An 18,148-nucleotide genomic window follows, 5' to 3' on the forward strand; every position below is an offset into this window, starting at 1 on the left:
GACTGTTTAACGTGTACTTATTTCATTACACGCTTGTGAGTGAATGCCCCTTTAAAATAGGCTACCTCAGAAATGTATTTATTTTGTATTATTGCTACTTTTTAACACATTTGATGATTTTCTTCCAAATATTGCTTATTTCACTGATTACTCTATTTACTCGACTCCGTTTCTATACATTTTCATCAGAAATTGCTCACATCTATTCAAGCACTCTGATTGGCTCTACGAATAACTGTACATGCTCCCAGAGAGCCAATCAGATCGCGTATCTCTCTGACGTGTACACTCACTGCGCGCACACGAGACGAGGAGAGAGAATATGAGGAGCCATTTCCGATGGCGACACTAGACTTCTGGATTCATGCATAAATCAAAAAGTAAGATTTAATGCTTCAATATTACAGTTATTTGACGGGTGAGGAATAAAGACAAGCTGCTCATATATTCTTACATGAGTGTGATTTTAAAGTCGCAACGAGACAGTTATTTGCCTAAATGCGCAATAAAAATGTACTTTAAAAAAAATTTACATTTAAAAAAGTTACTTGAGCAAACCATTTGAAGGGAAAAATTGTTGTTGTTGAAAATTAAGTGCTTTTGAAAGATTTTTTCCCCTTATTTCGAGTCTGTTTTCTGAAAAACGCGAAATCGAAAGTATTTTAGAAATCACTTCATTGCTCATAAACCACCGCCAACACTTTCTGTTCTTTATGGATTACATCAATCTATTTATTTATTTTTTACTTAGTTTTTTATTATTATTTATGTATTTATTTTCCTTAATGTCGTTAATTTTTGGTGGTTGTTTTTTGATCATGCGAAATCGAAAGTAAAATATATTTCCGGTGTTGTGCTGAAGTCGGTGTCCTATCTGAATGTGCGTCTAGAGGGCGCTGTTCAGTAAGTTGTCGTGTGAGCATCACCACGTGACGCATTGAGGGGGAAACAGCAGGGTCACCAGATCTGACAGTACATTAGAGATTACTGAAATCTGTTACCCCTCTTTAATTTCTACTAAATGTGTCTACTGTTCACCAAACTCATTCAGGTGATGTCTAACAAATATACTTGATGTCCTTTTGGATAAATGTTTCTGCTAAATTACTCAAACGAAAATGATGTGAATATTCCAGGGTGAAGTGTTCATGGAAGAGTGTTCATGGAAGAGTGGAATTATTTTTCCCTTATACATGTTAGATTTTACAAAGATGTCTGGCATGTATACCTAAAATTAACTGGCTCAATCATTACCAAATATTAATAACATTTACATTTACATTTATTCATTTGGCAGACGCTTTTATCCAAAGCGACTTACAAAAGAGGAAGAACATCAGCGAATCATCTTTGGGAGACAGTGGTACAAAAAGTGCAATATTACAAAGTTTCACTATCATCATAATAGTATACAAACAGATTTAAGTGCAACAAGAAATGTAATTTTTATTTATTTTTATTTTTTTATTTTTTTAGTGACCAGTTAAGTGCTTTTGGAAAAGATGTGTTTTTAGCCGTTTTTTGAAGATAGAGTTAGCTTCCCGGATTGAGTTGGGAAGGTCATTCCACCACCGTGGTATGATGAAACTGAAAGTCCGGGAGAGTGTTTTGGTGCCTCTTTGTTTTGGTACGACAAGGCGACGTTCCTTAGCCGACCGCAGACTTCTGGTGGGAACGTAGCTCTGCATAAATGTTTTTAGGTATGCTGGAGCTGACCCAGTGACTGTTTTATATGCCAGCATCAGGGCCTTGAATTGAATACGTGCATGAACCGGCAGCCAGTGGAGAGAGACAAAGAGTGGTGTAACATGTGCTCTCTTAGGTTCATTAAAGACCAGACTTGCTGCTGCATTCTGGATCATTTGGAGAGGTCTAATAGCACATGCAGGAAGGCCTGCAATGAGAGCGTTACAGTAGTCCAGTCTAGTTATGACAAGGGACTGAACGAGCAGATGTTTGGCATGTACAGAGAGGAAGGGTCTTATCTTCCTGATATTGTAGAGTGTAAATCTACAAGATCTTGCAGTTTTTGAAATGTGGTCGGTGAAATTTAGCGCATCATCAATGGTTACCCCTAGATTTCTTACCGTTTTGGAAGGCGAAACTGTAGTTGGACCCAGCTGTACGGTGATGTTGTGTTTAACAGCAGGGTTGGCTGGAAAGACAAGGAGTTCGGTCTTGGCTGGGTTGAGTTGAAGGTGGTGTTCCTTCATCCAGGCCGAGATGTCTGCCAGACAGTCAGCGATTCGAGCGGTCACTGTGGTGTCGTTGGGCTGGAAAGACAAGTAGAGTTGCGTGTCATCAGCGTAGCAGTGGTAAGAGAAACCATGTGACTGGATGATGGGTCCCAGTGATGTTGTGTACATGGAGAAGAGAAGTGGCCCAAGCACTTATCCCTGAGGTACCCCAGTAAGTAACTGGTGTGGCTTGGATACTTCCCCTCTCCATGCTACCTCAAAGGACCTTTCTGAGAGATAAGAGTTGAACCAGTCAAGCACAGTTCCAGTGATACCCAGTTTAGAGAGGTTGGAGAGAAGGATCTGATGGTTGACTGTGTCAAAGGCAGCAGAAAGGTCCAGCAAAATCAGAACGGATGATCTCGATTCAGCTTTCGCCTGTCTCAGCGACTCGATGACAGACAGCAGGGCAGTCTCAGTGGAGTGTCCACTTTTGAAGCCCGACTGATTGTCATCCAGCAGCTTGTTCTGTGAGAGATAGGCAGAGATCTGATCGAAAATTGCCCTTTCAAGTGTTTTTGCCATGAATGGGATGAGAGAGACTGGTCTGTAGTGTTCTATCTGTGTGGGGTTAAGTGCAGGTTTTTTCAGCAGTGGGGTTACTCGAGCCTGCTTAAATGTAGTGGGAAAAGTGCCTGCAAGAAGGGATGTGTTAATAATAACTATACATTGTGCTTATTTTGGTTATTTTACTTGAAAAACAGTAATAGTTTAAAGACTTTTAAAGAGTATTTGTTTAACTTTTGAGGTCAGTATATATTAAAAATTCAAAAACATTTTGCAGCAAAGTACTCACACTGAGAGAAGACGTTTAATTGCAGGTAGTGAATATAATGTGCATGATGGGTGACTGTAAGACGTCTCAGAATCAGAATGACACAAGATATGCTGTTAGACACACAGACACGTGCTTTAGGGTTGTGCCGATGGACGATATCATCGATATTTTGCGAGTCTTGCTAGTGTGACTCACTAATCCTAGTCTCTTCTATAGTTAACCTAAAAACTTTGCAGGGATTGCTCTGTAAATTAAACTGAGAATATAACTAATGCATACAGTATATGCTATTTTAAATACTGTAGTATATGCCAGAGACGTGACGTGTTAGTCTGTGAAAATACCGTGTCAGGCAGGCTACACAAATATTGATCTTGACATTGTTAGCTTCTTGTCTTTTTTTTACATGTCTTACACTGTACATTTAGATTAAAATATTTTATGTTGTAGGCTACAAGAAAATAGCCTTTATTAATTAATTATTAGTAGTTGTAGTGTCTCAGAAAATCTTGCTCATTGTCACATAGCTCTTGTATACACTGAAGCGGCAGTTTAAGATAAACCCAGACCAGCTGAATGTCAAATAACTTTTGTCTGGTTAATACTTTTAAAGAAAAATTTCCTTGGCCATAAATCCATAATGTCAAATCAAATGAAAGAAACAAGGTGAATATGAATAACACACATTTATTAAAACATAGAAGAACAACAAATAAAGAACAAGAAAACGGGAACAACACTCAGACCGAAACTCGGCATTAACATTTCACTTATAATTAGCAGCACAATTAACTTCAGCACAGGCTACAAAATAAATTATGTTATTGAAATATTGTAAAGTGGTCATATGAACTACACAAATGAACGTTTAAAAAATAATATGCAAAATCGAATAGCTCCGCAACAGATGGTGAAAAATGCGTAAAGAAGTCTAATATCTTTCACCATAGACCAAGTTTAAATTTCGATGTTTCTGGCCAGAAATACCAACATATTCACTTTATCTGGTTTTAATAAGCTGCGGATTGGAGTAACTACACTACCCGCTGTGCTGAAGACCCGCTCTGATGGAGTACTGGTAGAACATATGCACAGATATTTCCGTGCTAATCTTGCCATGAACGGAAACCTTTTGTCGCTCGCTTTTCCACCAAGTCAGCGGGTCCTCTTCCCCATCAATGGCCATTTCCTGCAGGTACATGGTCATTTCTGCCTCGACCTTTTGCTCATCAGTGAGTAAAATAACTGAAATTATAGTTTTTAAGTGGAAAATAGTATTTATGTAAAGAGATATATTAAAATAAAAAGTGCCAACTCTTAAGTGAAAGCTAAAAAAAAAATGCTTCACGTGTCGTGCAACCTACTGATAAAGCGCCGACGAGTCATTAGTTGGGTTAGTAAAATAACGAAATTATAATTTTTCATATAATTTTTGAAAATTACCACCCCACCGACGATATCATCGTCCATCGCGATGTTTTACTGTCAACATCGTCAACTGCCAATTTAGGGGACATCGCCCAACCCTAGAAGAAACACTATAATATTTTTAAGAACAGATGACAGAAAGTTAGTCTTTGTGCATGTCTGATGAGCTGTTTGTTTTGAGACATGCAGTCTCGTGAAACACACGTATGTAAAGGGTTCTCACTCTTTCTTTGTTTCAGTCTTCTGAAATTGTTTTGCAAGAATAGTATCATCTATGAGACTGCTGCCAATGACCACCGACATCTCGGTTCAGGAGGCGTTTTGAATTCAGTTTGCTTTATTTCCACAGAACAGTTTATAGTGAACGCAACTCTGCAGCATATATCTGTGATTAAATCACAAAATAAAACAAAAAGTGATTATTAGCAACATTATAATTGTTTAATGTATAAATGTTTTTAGATCTTTTTTTTTAAAGATTTTTTTCATTCCAATGACAGAATAAACAAACATAACAGGAAACACGGAATCAAACTACATTAACCTAAACCCTTCCCCCCACACGGACACACACCCCAGTGGCCCGACAGCAAACCAAGCAAAATATCATCTGCGCAAAGATTTGTGAAGGGAGAAGAATTGACCTACTGTAATGATCAATACTCAGTTTATTAACTATGCAACATATTGTCTTCTCCAGGTCAAACCTAAAGAGAAAGTGATGCACATTGCTGAAGTAATGTTAGAGGAGTGAAGAAAGCAAGATGAGTCTCCCAGAGGAACAGAGGTGAGACCATGATTGTTTTTTAGGGTACAATGATGTCATGATACCAAAGTGTATGAAGACAACTTGTATGAGATCAAAATGTGTAATTGAAGTGCGTTAATATTTCAGACATCAAACCTGATACATAAACTTCACTGCATTGCAACTGTGTACAAACCTTAAAGGGACAGTTCACACAAAAATGAAAATTCTCTCATCATTCACTCACTCTCATGCCATCCCAGATGTGTGACTTTCTTCTGCAGAACACAAATGAAGATTTTTAGAAGAATATTTCAGCTTCCATGGTCCAATCAATGCAATTGAATGAGTACCACGTTTTTGAATCTCCAATTATTTTGAAAATCTTAATTTGTGTTCTACAGAAAGAAAGTCACACACATCTGGGATGGCATGAGAGTGAGTAAATGATGAGAGAATTTACATTTTTGGGTGAACTATCCCTTTAAGGTTCCAATTGTTAACATCAACCAAAAAGACTGACATGCGAGAGTAAATACCCATTTTGTGAGGAACATGGGGATTTCACTCTGATATATGTGAATATCTCTGAAAATGTTCAACAGATTAATCCAAAATGAATCTATTCATTAACATTTATTTTGCTTTTGATTTATCATGAACAGAATTTACTGAGATCATTTAAAATTGTAAAAAGCTTATAGAGAAAGAAAGAAGAAATTCAATCAGATGATGTTGGTGTGAAGGAGAGAAACACTTTGAAACACAGTTTCAGTAGATCAGCAGAGATAAACACACAGGAATAAAGTTCATGTATATAATCAGTTTTCTAGGATCCAAAGTTCAATAGAGAGATGCAGGAAATAGTTTGTTTAACTTGTCACTGTTTAACTTGCACAGATGATAAAAGACAGTTTATATTGATGCAGAAGAAACTGTGATTGTGGACATGATTTATGCAAGTGCCACTGCTGGTGGTGTTTATTTACAAAGGTAAAAAGCAGAACTGATCAGAGGGCGTCCCACCGGGAGAAGTCATTTGTTTTGGAGAGTGATGGAGGGGTGTCTTATGGTTAAGTGGAGATCTTGAAGGGCAAGGAACTAGCACTCCACTTAGTATTTTTGGTCATTTATTGTAAAGGGGCACTCAGATATTAAAGGACTGGATCACCCAAAAATGTAATTCAGTAATAATTCACCCACATTCACATGTTTCAAACCTTTAACATTTAAAGATGTTAAACAACACTCTACAATGTGAGTGAATCATATGCATATGTGACAATTTCATGCTATGTCACTAAAAATGTCTGTTATTATCTAGTAAATGTTCAGAATGAACTCTCCAGTGATTGAGTTGTGAAGTGGTAAAGATCTTCAGCACGAGACCATTTCACTCTCTAATGGAAATGTATCTTATTGTCTGCAGTGGATCTGGAGTTGTCACAGATGTCACCATCGGTTTCATGATTTACATTGAATGTGAAGAGGTCAACTCAATATTCTCTGTTCAATCAGATACTGAATGTCTCTGCAGACCAGTTTATTGTGTCTGTTGGATTATAATACACATTATGAGAGTAAAACTTTGGTTTGTGGGTATAAGTAGAGATTAATGCAATCTGGAGTCATGGTCTCTTTTTAATGTCCTTTCTGTTCTTTGCAGTAATTTGTTAATCAAAAAGTAAAAAGAATCATTAAATCTGATCTCACATAGCACTATTCTTTATGTCACTAGGGAAAGACCAGATTCACCTGTATTCAGTTCTGTGTCTGTGAAGAGTGATCGGTCAAAAGGTGAAGTACCGAACTTCAGTGAGGAAACACCATCAAAAAGGTATTTCATGTGTTTCTTATTGTTGGTCATGTGTACACTATATTAGAAAGTATTTCATTCATTCATGGCAGACATGTACAATAAATAATATATAATAAATATAAAAAGTATGTAAATTTTTATACTGTCTCAGCCCACATTTCATGATAATAATTTTCTAGAACCCATTCAACTGAATATTTGAGAATATTAAATTATTGTAATATTAGAATATTATATTGATAATGATGATGATATTTATTATAATTATTAGTTGGAGTAATATATTTCTGTAAGAAAATCTTGACTTGCACAGGGCACTGCAATGTGATCCAATTAAAACTGTTCTAAACCGTCAAAGTTGTCAGAAAACTGATGAAGGTTTTCTGAGCGCAGCTAAATTCCCAACATCTGTATAACTCCTCATTTTAACATCTCATGCTCTGTATTATTTGTATATTAACTTGTGAAATTACTTTATGTAATTACACAAAATTGCAATTAATGTGAATCTGGTGTGCTTTAATGCACGTAAGCAAGTCAGAGTGCATCTGTTACTCTGAGCACAAGATGTTATGAATATTGGCATTACATTTCTAATGTTATTACTAGTATGAATGAAAATGACATTTGATGAGGCCAGCAGGGGGTGCTCACCTTGCGGTCTGTGTGGGTCCCAATGCCCTAGTATAGTGACGGGGACACTATTCTGTAAAAAGGCCCCGTCCATCAGATTAGATGTTCAACTGAGTTCCTGACTCTCTGTGGTCAATAAAAATCCCAGGAGCATTTCTTGCATTGGCTCTTATTAATTATGACCTAATAATCCCCATCATTAATTGGCTCTATAGCTCTACTCTCACCTCTCCACCAATAGCTGGTGTGTGGTGAACGTACTGGCGTCGCAAAATGTGTAATGAAGTGCGTTAATGTTTCTGGCATCAAACCTGATACATAAACTTCACTGCATTGCAACTGCAGGTGTGTACAAACCTTAAAGGGACAGTTCATGCAAAAATACTAATTCTCTCATCATTTACTCACTCTCATGCCATCCCAGATGTGTGACTTTCTTTCTTCAGAACACAAATGAAGATTTTTAAAAGAATATTTCAGCTCCCATGGTCCATTCAATGCAAGTGAATGAGTACCACTTTTTTGAAGCTACAAAAAGCACATAAAGGCAGCATAAAAGTAATCCATAAGACTCCAGTGGTTTAATCCATGTCTTCAGAAGTGATATGATAGGTGAGGGTGAGAAACAGATCAATATTTAAGTACTTTTTTACAATAAATCTACACTTTAGCATTCTTCTTCTTTTGCTTTTGGCAATTCACATTCTTCATGCGTTTCGCCACCTAGTGGGCAAGGAGGAGAATTTATTGGAGAAAATGACTTATATATTGATCTGTTTTTTTACCCACACATATTATATTGCTTCAGAAGATATAAATGTAACCAACAGAGATTTATGGATGACTTTTATTCTGCCTTTATGTGATTTTTGGAGCTTAAACATTTTGGTACTCATTCACTTGCATTCAGTGGACCAAATGAAACATTCTTCTAAAAATCTTAATTTATGTTCTGAAGAAAGAAAATGAAACACATCTGGGATGGCATGAGTGTGAGTAAATGATGTCAGAATTTTCTGTTTTGGGTGATCTATTCTTTTAAGTTTCCAATTGTTAACATCATCAGTGTTCCCACGCATCCTAAAAAACCTGAATTTGGAATACAGTTTTCCAGACAAAAAAGTAGAAAAAATAGTTCTGGAAATATTTTAATATAATAGAAGAGTTTGACTGTTACTAACAAGGTTTTTGCTACATGTACAAATACATGGTAAAGATCGAGATTGGGAATAAGAGTCAAATACACATTTTGTCACTGTCGGTGGCTGCATATTTTGTGAAATGTTTTGCCTTGAAAAGAGTGGAAACTCTGATCATGAAATACATTATTTAACATTTAAGTAGAAATTGTTTGAGATTTTGAGATAATTTGCCCTATTTTGATTAGATCTTTTGGACCCTAGCAACCCCAGACACAACTTAATAATTTATTTTAACAACTTTATAAAATTTTTATATGCCAAATATGATTTTTCAACACTAAGATTTTCTCTCTGTGTTGAGAATTCAGTGGAAGATCTGAAAATCATGTTGAAACCATCCTGCAGTTTAATTTCATTAATTCATTAAAAACAGTCTGAAACTCTGATAAACAGATATATCTGTGCTGCTTCAGACGCTGATGATGGTGTAAATCAAAAACATTTTGTTTCATGCACTTTGGCACTTTTTGCAAACAAAATTTGTGAAAGATTGTTACTATGGACATTATTTACCAGCTTTTGCTTTCCTTGTATTCAATAATGAAAGGAAATGCAGAAGTTGTCAGTATATGCAGAATATTTGGGACACTATTTGTGTAACTGATGGAGTTGGTCCAAAAAGACTGACATGTGAGGGGAAATACCCATTTTGTGAGGAACATGGGGATTTCACTCTGATATATGTGAATATCTCTGAAAGTGTTTAACAGATTAATCCAAAATGAATCTATTCATTACCATTTATTTTGCTTTTGAATTATCATGAAGAGAATTTACTGAAATCATTTCAAATAAAAAAACCTAGAGTAAGAAAGAAAGAAAGAGTAACTCAATCATGTGATGTTGGTGAGAAGGACAGAAACACCTTGTAACAGTTTCAGTAGATCAGCAGAGATAAACACACAGGAATAAAGTTCATGTACATAATCAGTTTTCTAGGCTCCAAAGTTCAATCGAGAGATGCAGGAAATAGTTTGTTTAACTTGTCACTGTTTAACTTACACAGATGATAAAAGACAGTTTATATTGATGCAGAAGAAACTGTGATTGGGGACATGATTTATGCAAGTGCCACTGCTGGTGGTGTTTATTTACAAAGGTAAAAAGCAGAACTGATCAGAGGGCGTCCCACCGGGAGAAGTCATTTGTTTTGGAGAGTGATGGAGGGGTGTCTTATGGTTAAGTGGAGATCTTGAAGGGCGAGGAACTAGCACTCCACTTAGTATTTTTGGTCATTTATTGTAAAGGGGCACTCAGATATTAAAGGAATAGATCACCCAAAATGTTTAATTCAGTAATCATTCACCCACATTCACGTGTTTCAAACCTTTATGAATTTCTTGTGTGGAACATGAAATACACTCACCTAAAGGATTATTAGGAACACCTGTTCAATTTCTCATTAATGCAATTATCTAATCAACCAATCACATGGCAGTTGCTTCAATGCATTTAGGGGTGTGGTCCTGGTCAAGACAATCTCCTGAACTCCAAACTGAATGTCAGAATGGGAAAGAAAGGTGATTTAAGCAATTTTGAGCGTGGCATGGTTGTTGGTGCCAGACGGGCCGGTCTGAGTATTTCACAATCTGCTCAGTTACTGGGATTTTCACACACAATCATTTCTAGGGTTTACAAAGAATGGTGTGAAAAGGGAAAAACATTCAGTATGCGGCAGTCCTGTGGGCGAAAATGCCTTGTTGATGCTAGAGGTCAGAGGAGAATAGGCCGACTGATTCAAGCTGATAGAAGAGCAACTTTGCCTGAAATAACCACTCATTACAACCAAGGTATGCAGCAAAGCATTTGTGAAGCCACAACACGCACAACCTTGAGGCGGATGGGCTACAACAGCAGAAGACCCCACCGGGTACCACTCATCTCCACTACAAATAGGAAAAAGAGGCTACAATTTGCAAGAGCTCACCAAAATTGGACAGTTGAAGACTGGAAAAATGTTGCCTGGTCTGATGAGTCTCGATTTCTGTTGAGACATTCAGATGGTAGAGTCAGAATTTGGCGTAAACAGAATGAGAACATGGATCCATCATGCCTTGTTACCACTGTGCAGGCTGGTGGTGGTGGTGTAATGGTGTGGGGGATGTTTTCTTGGCACACTTTAGGCCCCTTAGTGCCAATTGGGCATCGTTTAAATGCCACGGCCTACCTGAGCATTGTTTCTGACCATGTCCATCCCTTTATGGCCACCATGTACCCATCCTCTGATGGCTACTTCCAGCAGGATAAAAGCTTGAATCATTTCAAATTGGTTTCTTGAACATGACAATGAGTTCACTGTACTAAAATGGCCCCCACAGTCACCAGATCTCAACCCAATAGAGCATCTTTGGGATGTGGTGGAACGGGAGCTTCGTGCCCTGGATGTGCATCCCACAAATCTCCATCAACTGCAAGATGCTATCCTATCAATATGGGCCAACATTTCTAAAGAATGCTTTCAGCACCTTGTTGAATCAATGCCACGTAGAATTAAGGCAGTTCTGAAGGCGAAAGGGGGTCAAACACAGTATTAGTATGGTGTTCCTAATAATCCTTTAGGTGAGTGTATGTTAAACAACACGCTACAATGTGAGTGAATCATATGCATATGTGACAATTTGATGCTATGTCACTAAAAATGTCTGTTATTAGCTAGTAAATGTTCAGAATGAACTCTCCAGTGATTGAGTTGTGAAGTGGCAAAGATCTTCAGCACGAGACCATTTCACTCTCTAATGGAAATGTATCTTATTGTCTGCAGTGGATCTGGAGTTGTCACAGATGTCACCATCGGTTTCATGATTTACATTGAATGTGAAGAGGTCAACTCAATATTCTCTGTTCAATCAGATACTGAATGTCTCTGCAGACCAGTTTATTGTGTCTGTTGGATTATAATACACATTATGAGAGTAAAACTTTGGTTTGTGTGTTTAAGTAGTGTTCAAAGATGAGATCCATGCAATCTAGAGTCATGGTCTCTTTTTAATATCCTTTCTGTTCTTTGCAGTAATTTGTTAATCAAAAAGTAAAAAGAATCATTAAATCTGATCTCACATAGCACTATTCTTTATGTCACTAGGGAAAGACCAGATTCACCTGTATTCAGTTCTGTGTCTGTGAAGAGTGATCAGTCAAAAGGTGAAGTACCGAACTTCAGTGAGGAAACACCATCAAAAAGGTATTTCATGTTTTTCTTATTGTTGGTCATGTGCAGACTGTGTTAAAGTATTTCATTCATTCATGGCAGACATGTACAATAAATAATATATAATAAATATAAAAAACATGTCAATTTTTATACTGTCTCAGCCCACATTTCATGATAATAATTTTTTAGAACCCATTCAACTGAATATTTGAGAATATTAAATTATTGTAATATTAGAATATTATATTGATAATGATGATGATATTTATTATAATTAGTAGTTGTAGTAATATATTTCTGTAAAAAAATCTTAACTTGCACAGGGCACTGCAATGTGATCCAATTAAAACTGTTCTAAACCGTCAAAGTTGTCAGAAAACTGATGAAGGTTTTCTGAGCGCAGCTAAATTCCCAACATCTGTATAACTCCTCATTTTAACATCTCATCCTCTGTATAAAAATACCCTGTGCCATGGAGTGTATTATTTGTATATTAACTTGTGAAATTACTTTATGGAATTACACAAAATTGCAATTAATGTGAATCTGGTGTGCTTTAATGCACGTAAGCAAGTCAGAGATGTTCTGTGGCACATAGAACCCTTGTTCCCTGAAAAAAGCAGAACGAGATGCTGCGCTGCTAAGCGCTATGGGGAACAATCCTAGTTGTGACCGAGCTGTGAATAATGTGTGTAACACGTCAATGAACATTGACCGGAATTTATAGCCTTGGCTGATGTAATCATTAGATGCACCTGTGGCCAGGCTATAAATGGATGCGTCACCAGGTGTCGTCAGATACTTCTTTTTGAAGAGCAGTCCTGGGACGTCCCAGTGTGGCATAGAAGCGCAGCATCTCGTTCCGCTTTTTTCAGGGAACAAGGGTTACACATGTAACCCGATACGTTCCCTTTACAAAATGCTTCACTATGATGTTGCGCTGCTAAGCGCTATGGGGAACGCAATACCCATGCCACCACACTGGGGGCTGTCCGGAACCCTACGGTTGTGCAGTGTACTCACAAATACGCGAGAGGTCTCAGACATGAGCTTGAGATGTCGACTCAAGGGCATAAGAGCCCGGAGTAGCATAAACATCTAAACCATTAAATTTGGATGAATGTGTGCGGAGAGGACCAGCCTGCCGCATCACAAACTTGTTCAGGCATGAGCGGAGATGTCGACTCAAGGGCATAAGAGCCCGGAGTAGCAAAGCATCTAACCCATAAAGTTCGATGAATGTGTGCGAAGAGAACCCTATCGCAACACAAACTTGTCATAAAAACTGATGAATGTGAGCGGAGAGGACCAGCCTGCCGCATCACAAACTTGCCTAAACATGAGCTTAAGATGTCGACTCAAGGGCATAAGAGTGGCAGAACATCCAAATTATAAAAATCCAATGAATGTGTGCGGAGAGGACAACCTGCCGCATCACAGACTTGCTGCAGAGGGAGACCTCTAGCCAAGGTTTTAGAGGTGGAGAACCCTCTGGTAGAGTGCGCCCTAAAACCTACTGGCGAAGCTTGATCACACCTCGTAGGCCCGGGCAATAATGAGGATGCCTCTTAGAGGGCACCCCTCCCACCAAACCGTGGCAAACCGCAGTGGCCATATAGAACCTGGCAGTGGCGAGGCAAGTGCCCGCCAACAGTTCTTTCTACAGAAAATCCAGAACTGAAGTAAACTGGCAGTTAGGTGGTTCTGTAATATGAACTTTAGTAGAAGGAATCGCATGCAGGCGAATTTGTGCTATGTATGCATCCCCACGATCAGCCCCCCGAGGAGTAGAGGAGACATTGCACTATCAACAGAGGCGAAGAGGTTGTCTTCTGCCCTGAAAAATCTACCCAGATCAGTTCCAAGTGGAGGGAGCCCTAGCACTTGAAATGGTCTCGATAACCTCAAGATAAAACACTGTGAACCTCATTTGGTACCCTTAGGGGCCAGACATGAAAGGTTTCACAATTCGGGCCAAGGATGAGAAGGTCCTCCCTGTTCGGAATCGCCCAAGGCGAGCCGTCGAGGTATTAACTCCGAGAAGCATATCCTGTTCGGCCAGCGCGGTGCTATCAGTAAGAGGCAAAAACCCTTGCTGGCGAACTCTGGGCAACTACTACCTTAGGGTGGAGTTCTTAACTCCCCCAATGGTATTTTCTGTCTGGACAGTAAATCTGCTCCCACATATGGGCATCCAGGGATATAACTGACCTGAGTTACAGGAGCATGCCCTGGGCCCTAAGGAGAATCCGATGTGTCAGAAATACAGCTGACAAGAACATGGGTCTCCTTAATGATTTATGTAAGAGGCTACCGTTGTATTGGCCCTTGGAAGAAATCCCCTGGCTTTGGGCCACAACAAAAACGGTCTCATGAGCAGAAGGTTCTGAGGGATCACAGAGGATGCGGTCGCGCTGAGACCTGGAAATCGTTGATACTGATAACAGTGCAACCTTGACCTAGCCTGACTTTGCTCAGGGTGATCTGAATGGACTCAATCCTAGCGGGAGACAGTTGTGCCCGCATTGTGATTGAACTCCATACGATGCCCCGATAGACAGTGTTCTGAGTGGGAGAGAGGATGCTTTTCTTGGCGTTGAGCCTCAACCCCAGAGAAACAGATGAGCTAAGACGTCCTTGTGCTGAACTGCCAGTTAGGATCAGCCAGTCGTCTACATAATTCAGAATGCAGATGCCCTGGAGTCGCAAGGAGCAAGCGCTACATCATGCATTGTGAATGTGCGGGTAAAAAGGGCTAGGCCGAGTGAAAGAACCTGACACTGGAAGACTTTGCCCCCGGAAGTGAACCTCAGGAACTTTCCATGTTGTGGCAGAACTTCTAAATGAAGTATAGAAGTGCGTCATAAGATCGATGGTGACCAGACAAACGAGTTGTAGGGCTTGAGACATGACCGTCTTGATAGGCATCATCTAGGACTTGAACACCCATGGGCAGTTCAAGCTTTAAGATCTAAGCCAGACGCCACCCCTCACCCTCCATGGGAAATGGGAAGTATTTAGTGTAATAACCTAACTCTCTCTCTCTGGAAGGGGAACACATACAGTACCATGGCCCCTTTAACCAGGAGATTTAAGGGGTTTTTTTTACATAAAAAAGAAATCCGGTTAACGGTAGTGAGAACACGCCGTTGAAACACGGAAAAGCGGCGAGTGAATTAAATCCTGACGCCCTTATAAGACCCACAGAAAATAATATATCTGGCAGAAGATTCCATGCTGCCAGGATCTCTGAGATGGGTATTAGATTTTAACACTTCCTGTTGATTGGTTGTGGAGTGTTTCGCGTCCTGAATAAAATGCAGGAACAGCAAAAACACCCAATTTTGACAGAAGCCTCTGCAACCCGAAACACCAAGAGGTGGCGGGAATGGAGGGGCTTCGAGGGGGTACCGGGAGGGGTGAAGTGAAGCACGTGCCCCGTCCCGAGGGGAGCTACCCCCTAATCAAGACCTGCTGCTTGATAAGCCCTTCCCACTAAAGTGGAGGTTGTCCTATAAGGCTTTGAGGGGAAAGAGGGCTTATTAAGTGACGATGCCGAGCCCGGCGAGAGATGGCCAGCAAGCGTCTCTCCGACCGGCGGCATCACTGAATACCCCCGTGCCTGAGCACCCATGATAGTCGAATATAATGACGTCGAGGATATGAACGTATGTGAACATGGGAAGAAATGTTTTTTTTTTTTTAGGGGTTCCTCCATGAGCGAGAAAGCTCTTAATGGAGGTTATCAAAGAAGGGAAGGGACTCATGAGGCGTTCCCTTTCTTAGACTGGAAGATAAAATCTATCCCCTAATTTGGAGGGTTTGGGGGTCTCTTTTTCGCATGGCCAGTCCAATCTGCCATCTTGTGGAATTTCACTGTACTGCAGGCAGTAGAGCAAGATGGCGCCAGTGTGTGTGGCTAGCCGTCTGCTGCTCACGGTTGTATGGATGTTTGTCTTGTTTTTAGTGACTTTTTTTGAAATTACAAACTCTCTATTAGTGTACGATCGGCAAACACTTTTTAGTATCAGATTGGCTTTGGATAATACGCCGATCTATATTGTGAACGGGGGTGGAACAAACAATTCACCCCCCACCGTTTCTCTGTGGATTACCTGCCTATTTCTGCTGAACCCCATGCTGTCTCGAGGAAAAAGCGGTTCAGACGCCGTGGCAAACGAGGTGGTCTGTTAGTAAAAATAAAAACTTTGATGACCCTGTTCCCGAATGCCGATCCTCGCTGGATTTTTGGAGATCTTGGCGTGGATTGCCGTCGGTACGCGCTTAGACGGTTTGGGGATCCCGCGTATAGGTGGTTGGTACCTGCGACTGATGTTGATGTGGATAAAGAGCCTCCGGTCAGAATTTATCGGGCATCCTGCTCTAAAAGAGGTGTGGACGCAACTCTCCATCGGTCTTTGGCCCGTGAATCGCAGTTATTGAAAGACTCAACTCCAGTGAGGTTAGCCTTGGTGAATGCTAGATCACTAGCTAACAAATCCTTCATTTTGAATAACTTTTTTACATCCAAGGACTTGGACATGTTGTGTGTGACTGAGACCTGGATCGGTGTTGGTGAGTCAAGTGTTTTTTCTGAAGTTTTACCTCTGAACTGTACCTATTTTAACTCTCCACGGCTCACGGGACGAGGAGGCAGAGTAGCAACTATTTTTAAAGAACATTTAAATTGTAGGCGTCCGCCATCTTCCTCCTACTCCAGTTTTGAACTGAGTGTTTTTGAATTAAGTCTGAGTTATCCTGTGTTATGCACTGTTGTTTATCGTCCACCCAAATATAACGGATTTTTTAGCCGGAATCATGACCAAATATGACCGGGTTTTAACATTTATGCATTTGGCAGATGCTTTTATCCAAAGCAACTTACAGTGCAATTATTACAGGTAAAATCCCCCTGGAACAACTTGGAGTTAAGTGCCTTGCTCAAGGGCACAATGGTGGTGGCCGTGGGGTTCGAACCAAGGACCTTCTGATTAACAGCCCTGTGCTTTAGCCACTGTGGGGGACTTTAATATCCATGTGTGCTGTCCCGCTAGGCCTTTGGCCACAGCTTTTTTTAATCTTGTGGAGTCCTTTAACTTAACCCAGTTTGTCGTTAGTCCCACACATACATGTGGTCACACACTAGATTTGGTTTTGACATATGGCTTGCCTATTAGTAACATCGAAGTCTGTGATGCCACTTTTTCTGATCTTTTGCCTGTTTTATTTGAAATATGTATTTCTCGTGATTCCAAAGTGATTGTTCCACAACGTCGCTGTCGGGCGATTAACCCTTCAACTGCTCAATTATTTTCTGAAGCTTTTAATGCAAATGAAGTTGATTATTCAATGCCCGCATGTGGGCTTAATACCGAAGAACTAACTACATCGTTCTTTTTAACTTGTCAAAATATTTTGGATACAGTTGCCCCTTTCAGGACGATTCGTGGAAAAATTAGAGTTCAACCGTGGCTGAATGCTACTACTCGAGCCATAAGGCTGGAATGCAGAAGGGCGGAACGCCGCTGGAAGAAGGATAAATTACAGATCTCATTTGATATTTTACAGTACAATTTGTCTAAATATCAAAAAACTGTTAGATTAGAGAAATCAAAGTATCTCTCTAATGTTATCTGTAACAATTCCCATAAGCCAGCTGTGCTGTTCAGTACTATTAATGCTATTCTGAACACTCCCCAAGCTACTTGTTTAGAGCCTTCTGCCGAGTTGTGTGAAAATTTTTTACACTTTTTTATTGATAAGATTGAGGCTATTAGATCTAATATATCCCCCCCTTTGACTTTTTTATCCGTTTCCTCTGAGTGCACTGCTGTTTTTGATCAGTTTGTGCCGGTGTCTCTTGTCTCTCTGAGGGAGTTTTTTGTTGAAATGAAATTATCCTCATGTTGCATGGATATTGTTCCTCCACGTCTTCTAAAAGACTCACTTGATGCTATTGGTCCTACTGTACTTGCGATTATTAATAGCAGCCTGGCTTCGGGAGTCGTACCTAAGTCTTTTAAACATGCATCAGTGGAACCAGTAATCAAGAAATCTAACCTGGATCCCACAGTCTTTGCTAATTTTAGACCTATCTCGAAACTTTCGTTTCTGTCTAAATTACTGGAGAAGGTTGTATTTGGACAATTGAA

General features: G+C 39.7%; 2 protein-coding genes across 2 annotated transcripts in view; both read left to right on the top strand.

The window, feature by feature from the left end:
* Window positions 1-5,197, top strand: part of LOC127639455 (NACHT, LRR and PYD domains-containing protein 3-like) — a 42,748-nt gene extending 37,551 nt beyond the window's left edge. The window contains exon 17 of the mRNA XM_052121509.1: window positions 5,144-5,197. Coding sequence (XP_051977469.1) covers window positions 5,144-5,197 — 54 coding nt within the window. The remainder of the gene's footprint in view (window positions 1-5,143) is intronic.
* Window positions 5,198-5,207: 10 nt separating this feature from the next.
* The window catches only part of LOC127639456 (uncharacterized), a 160,057-nt gene continuing 147,116 nt past the window's right edge, over window positions 5,208-18,148 (top strand). Inside the window, exons 1-3 of the mRNA XM_052121510.1 lie at window positions 5,208-5,230; window positions 6,930-7,028; window positions 11,928-12,026. Coding sequence (XP_051977470.1) covers window positions 5,208-5,230; window positions 6,930-7,028; window positions 11,928-12,026 — 221 coding nt within the window. The remainder of the gene's footprint in view (window positions 5,231-6,929; window positions 7,029-11,927; window positions 12,027-18,148) is intronic.

This window comes from Xyrauchen texanus, chromosome 48, assembly GCF_025860055.1.
Source record: "Xyrauchen texanus isolate HMW12.3.18 chromosome 48, RBS_HiC_50CHRs, whole genome shotgun sequence".
NCBI classification, from domain to species: Eukaryota; Metazoa; Chordata; class Actinopteri; order Cypriniformes; family Catostomidae; genus Xyrauchen; species Xyrauchen texanus.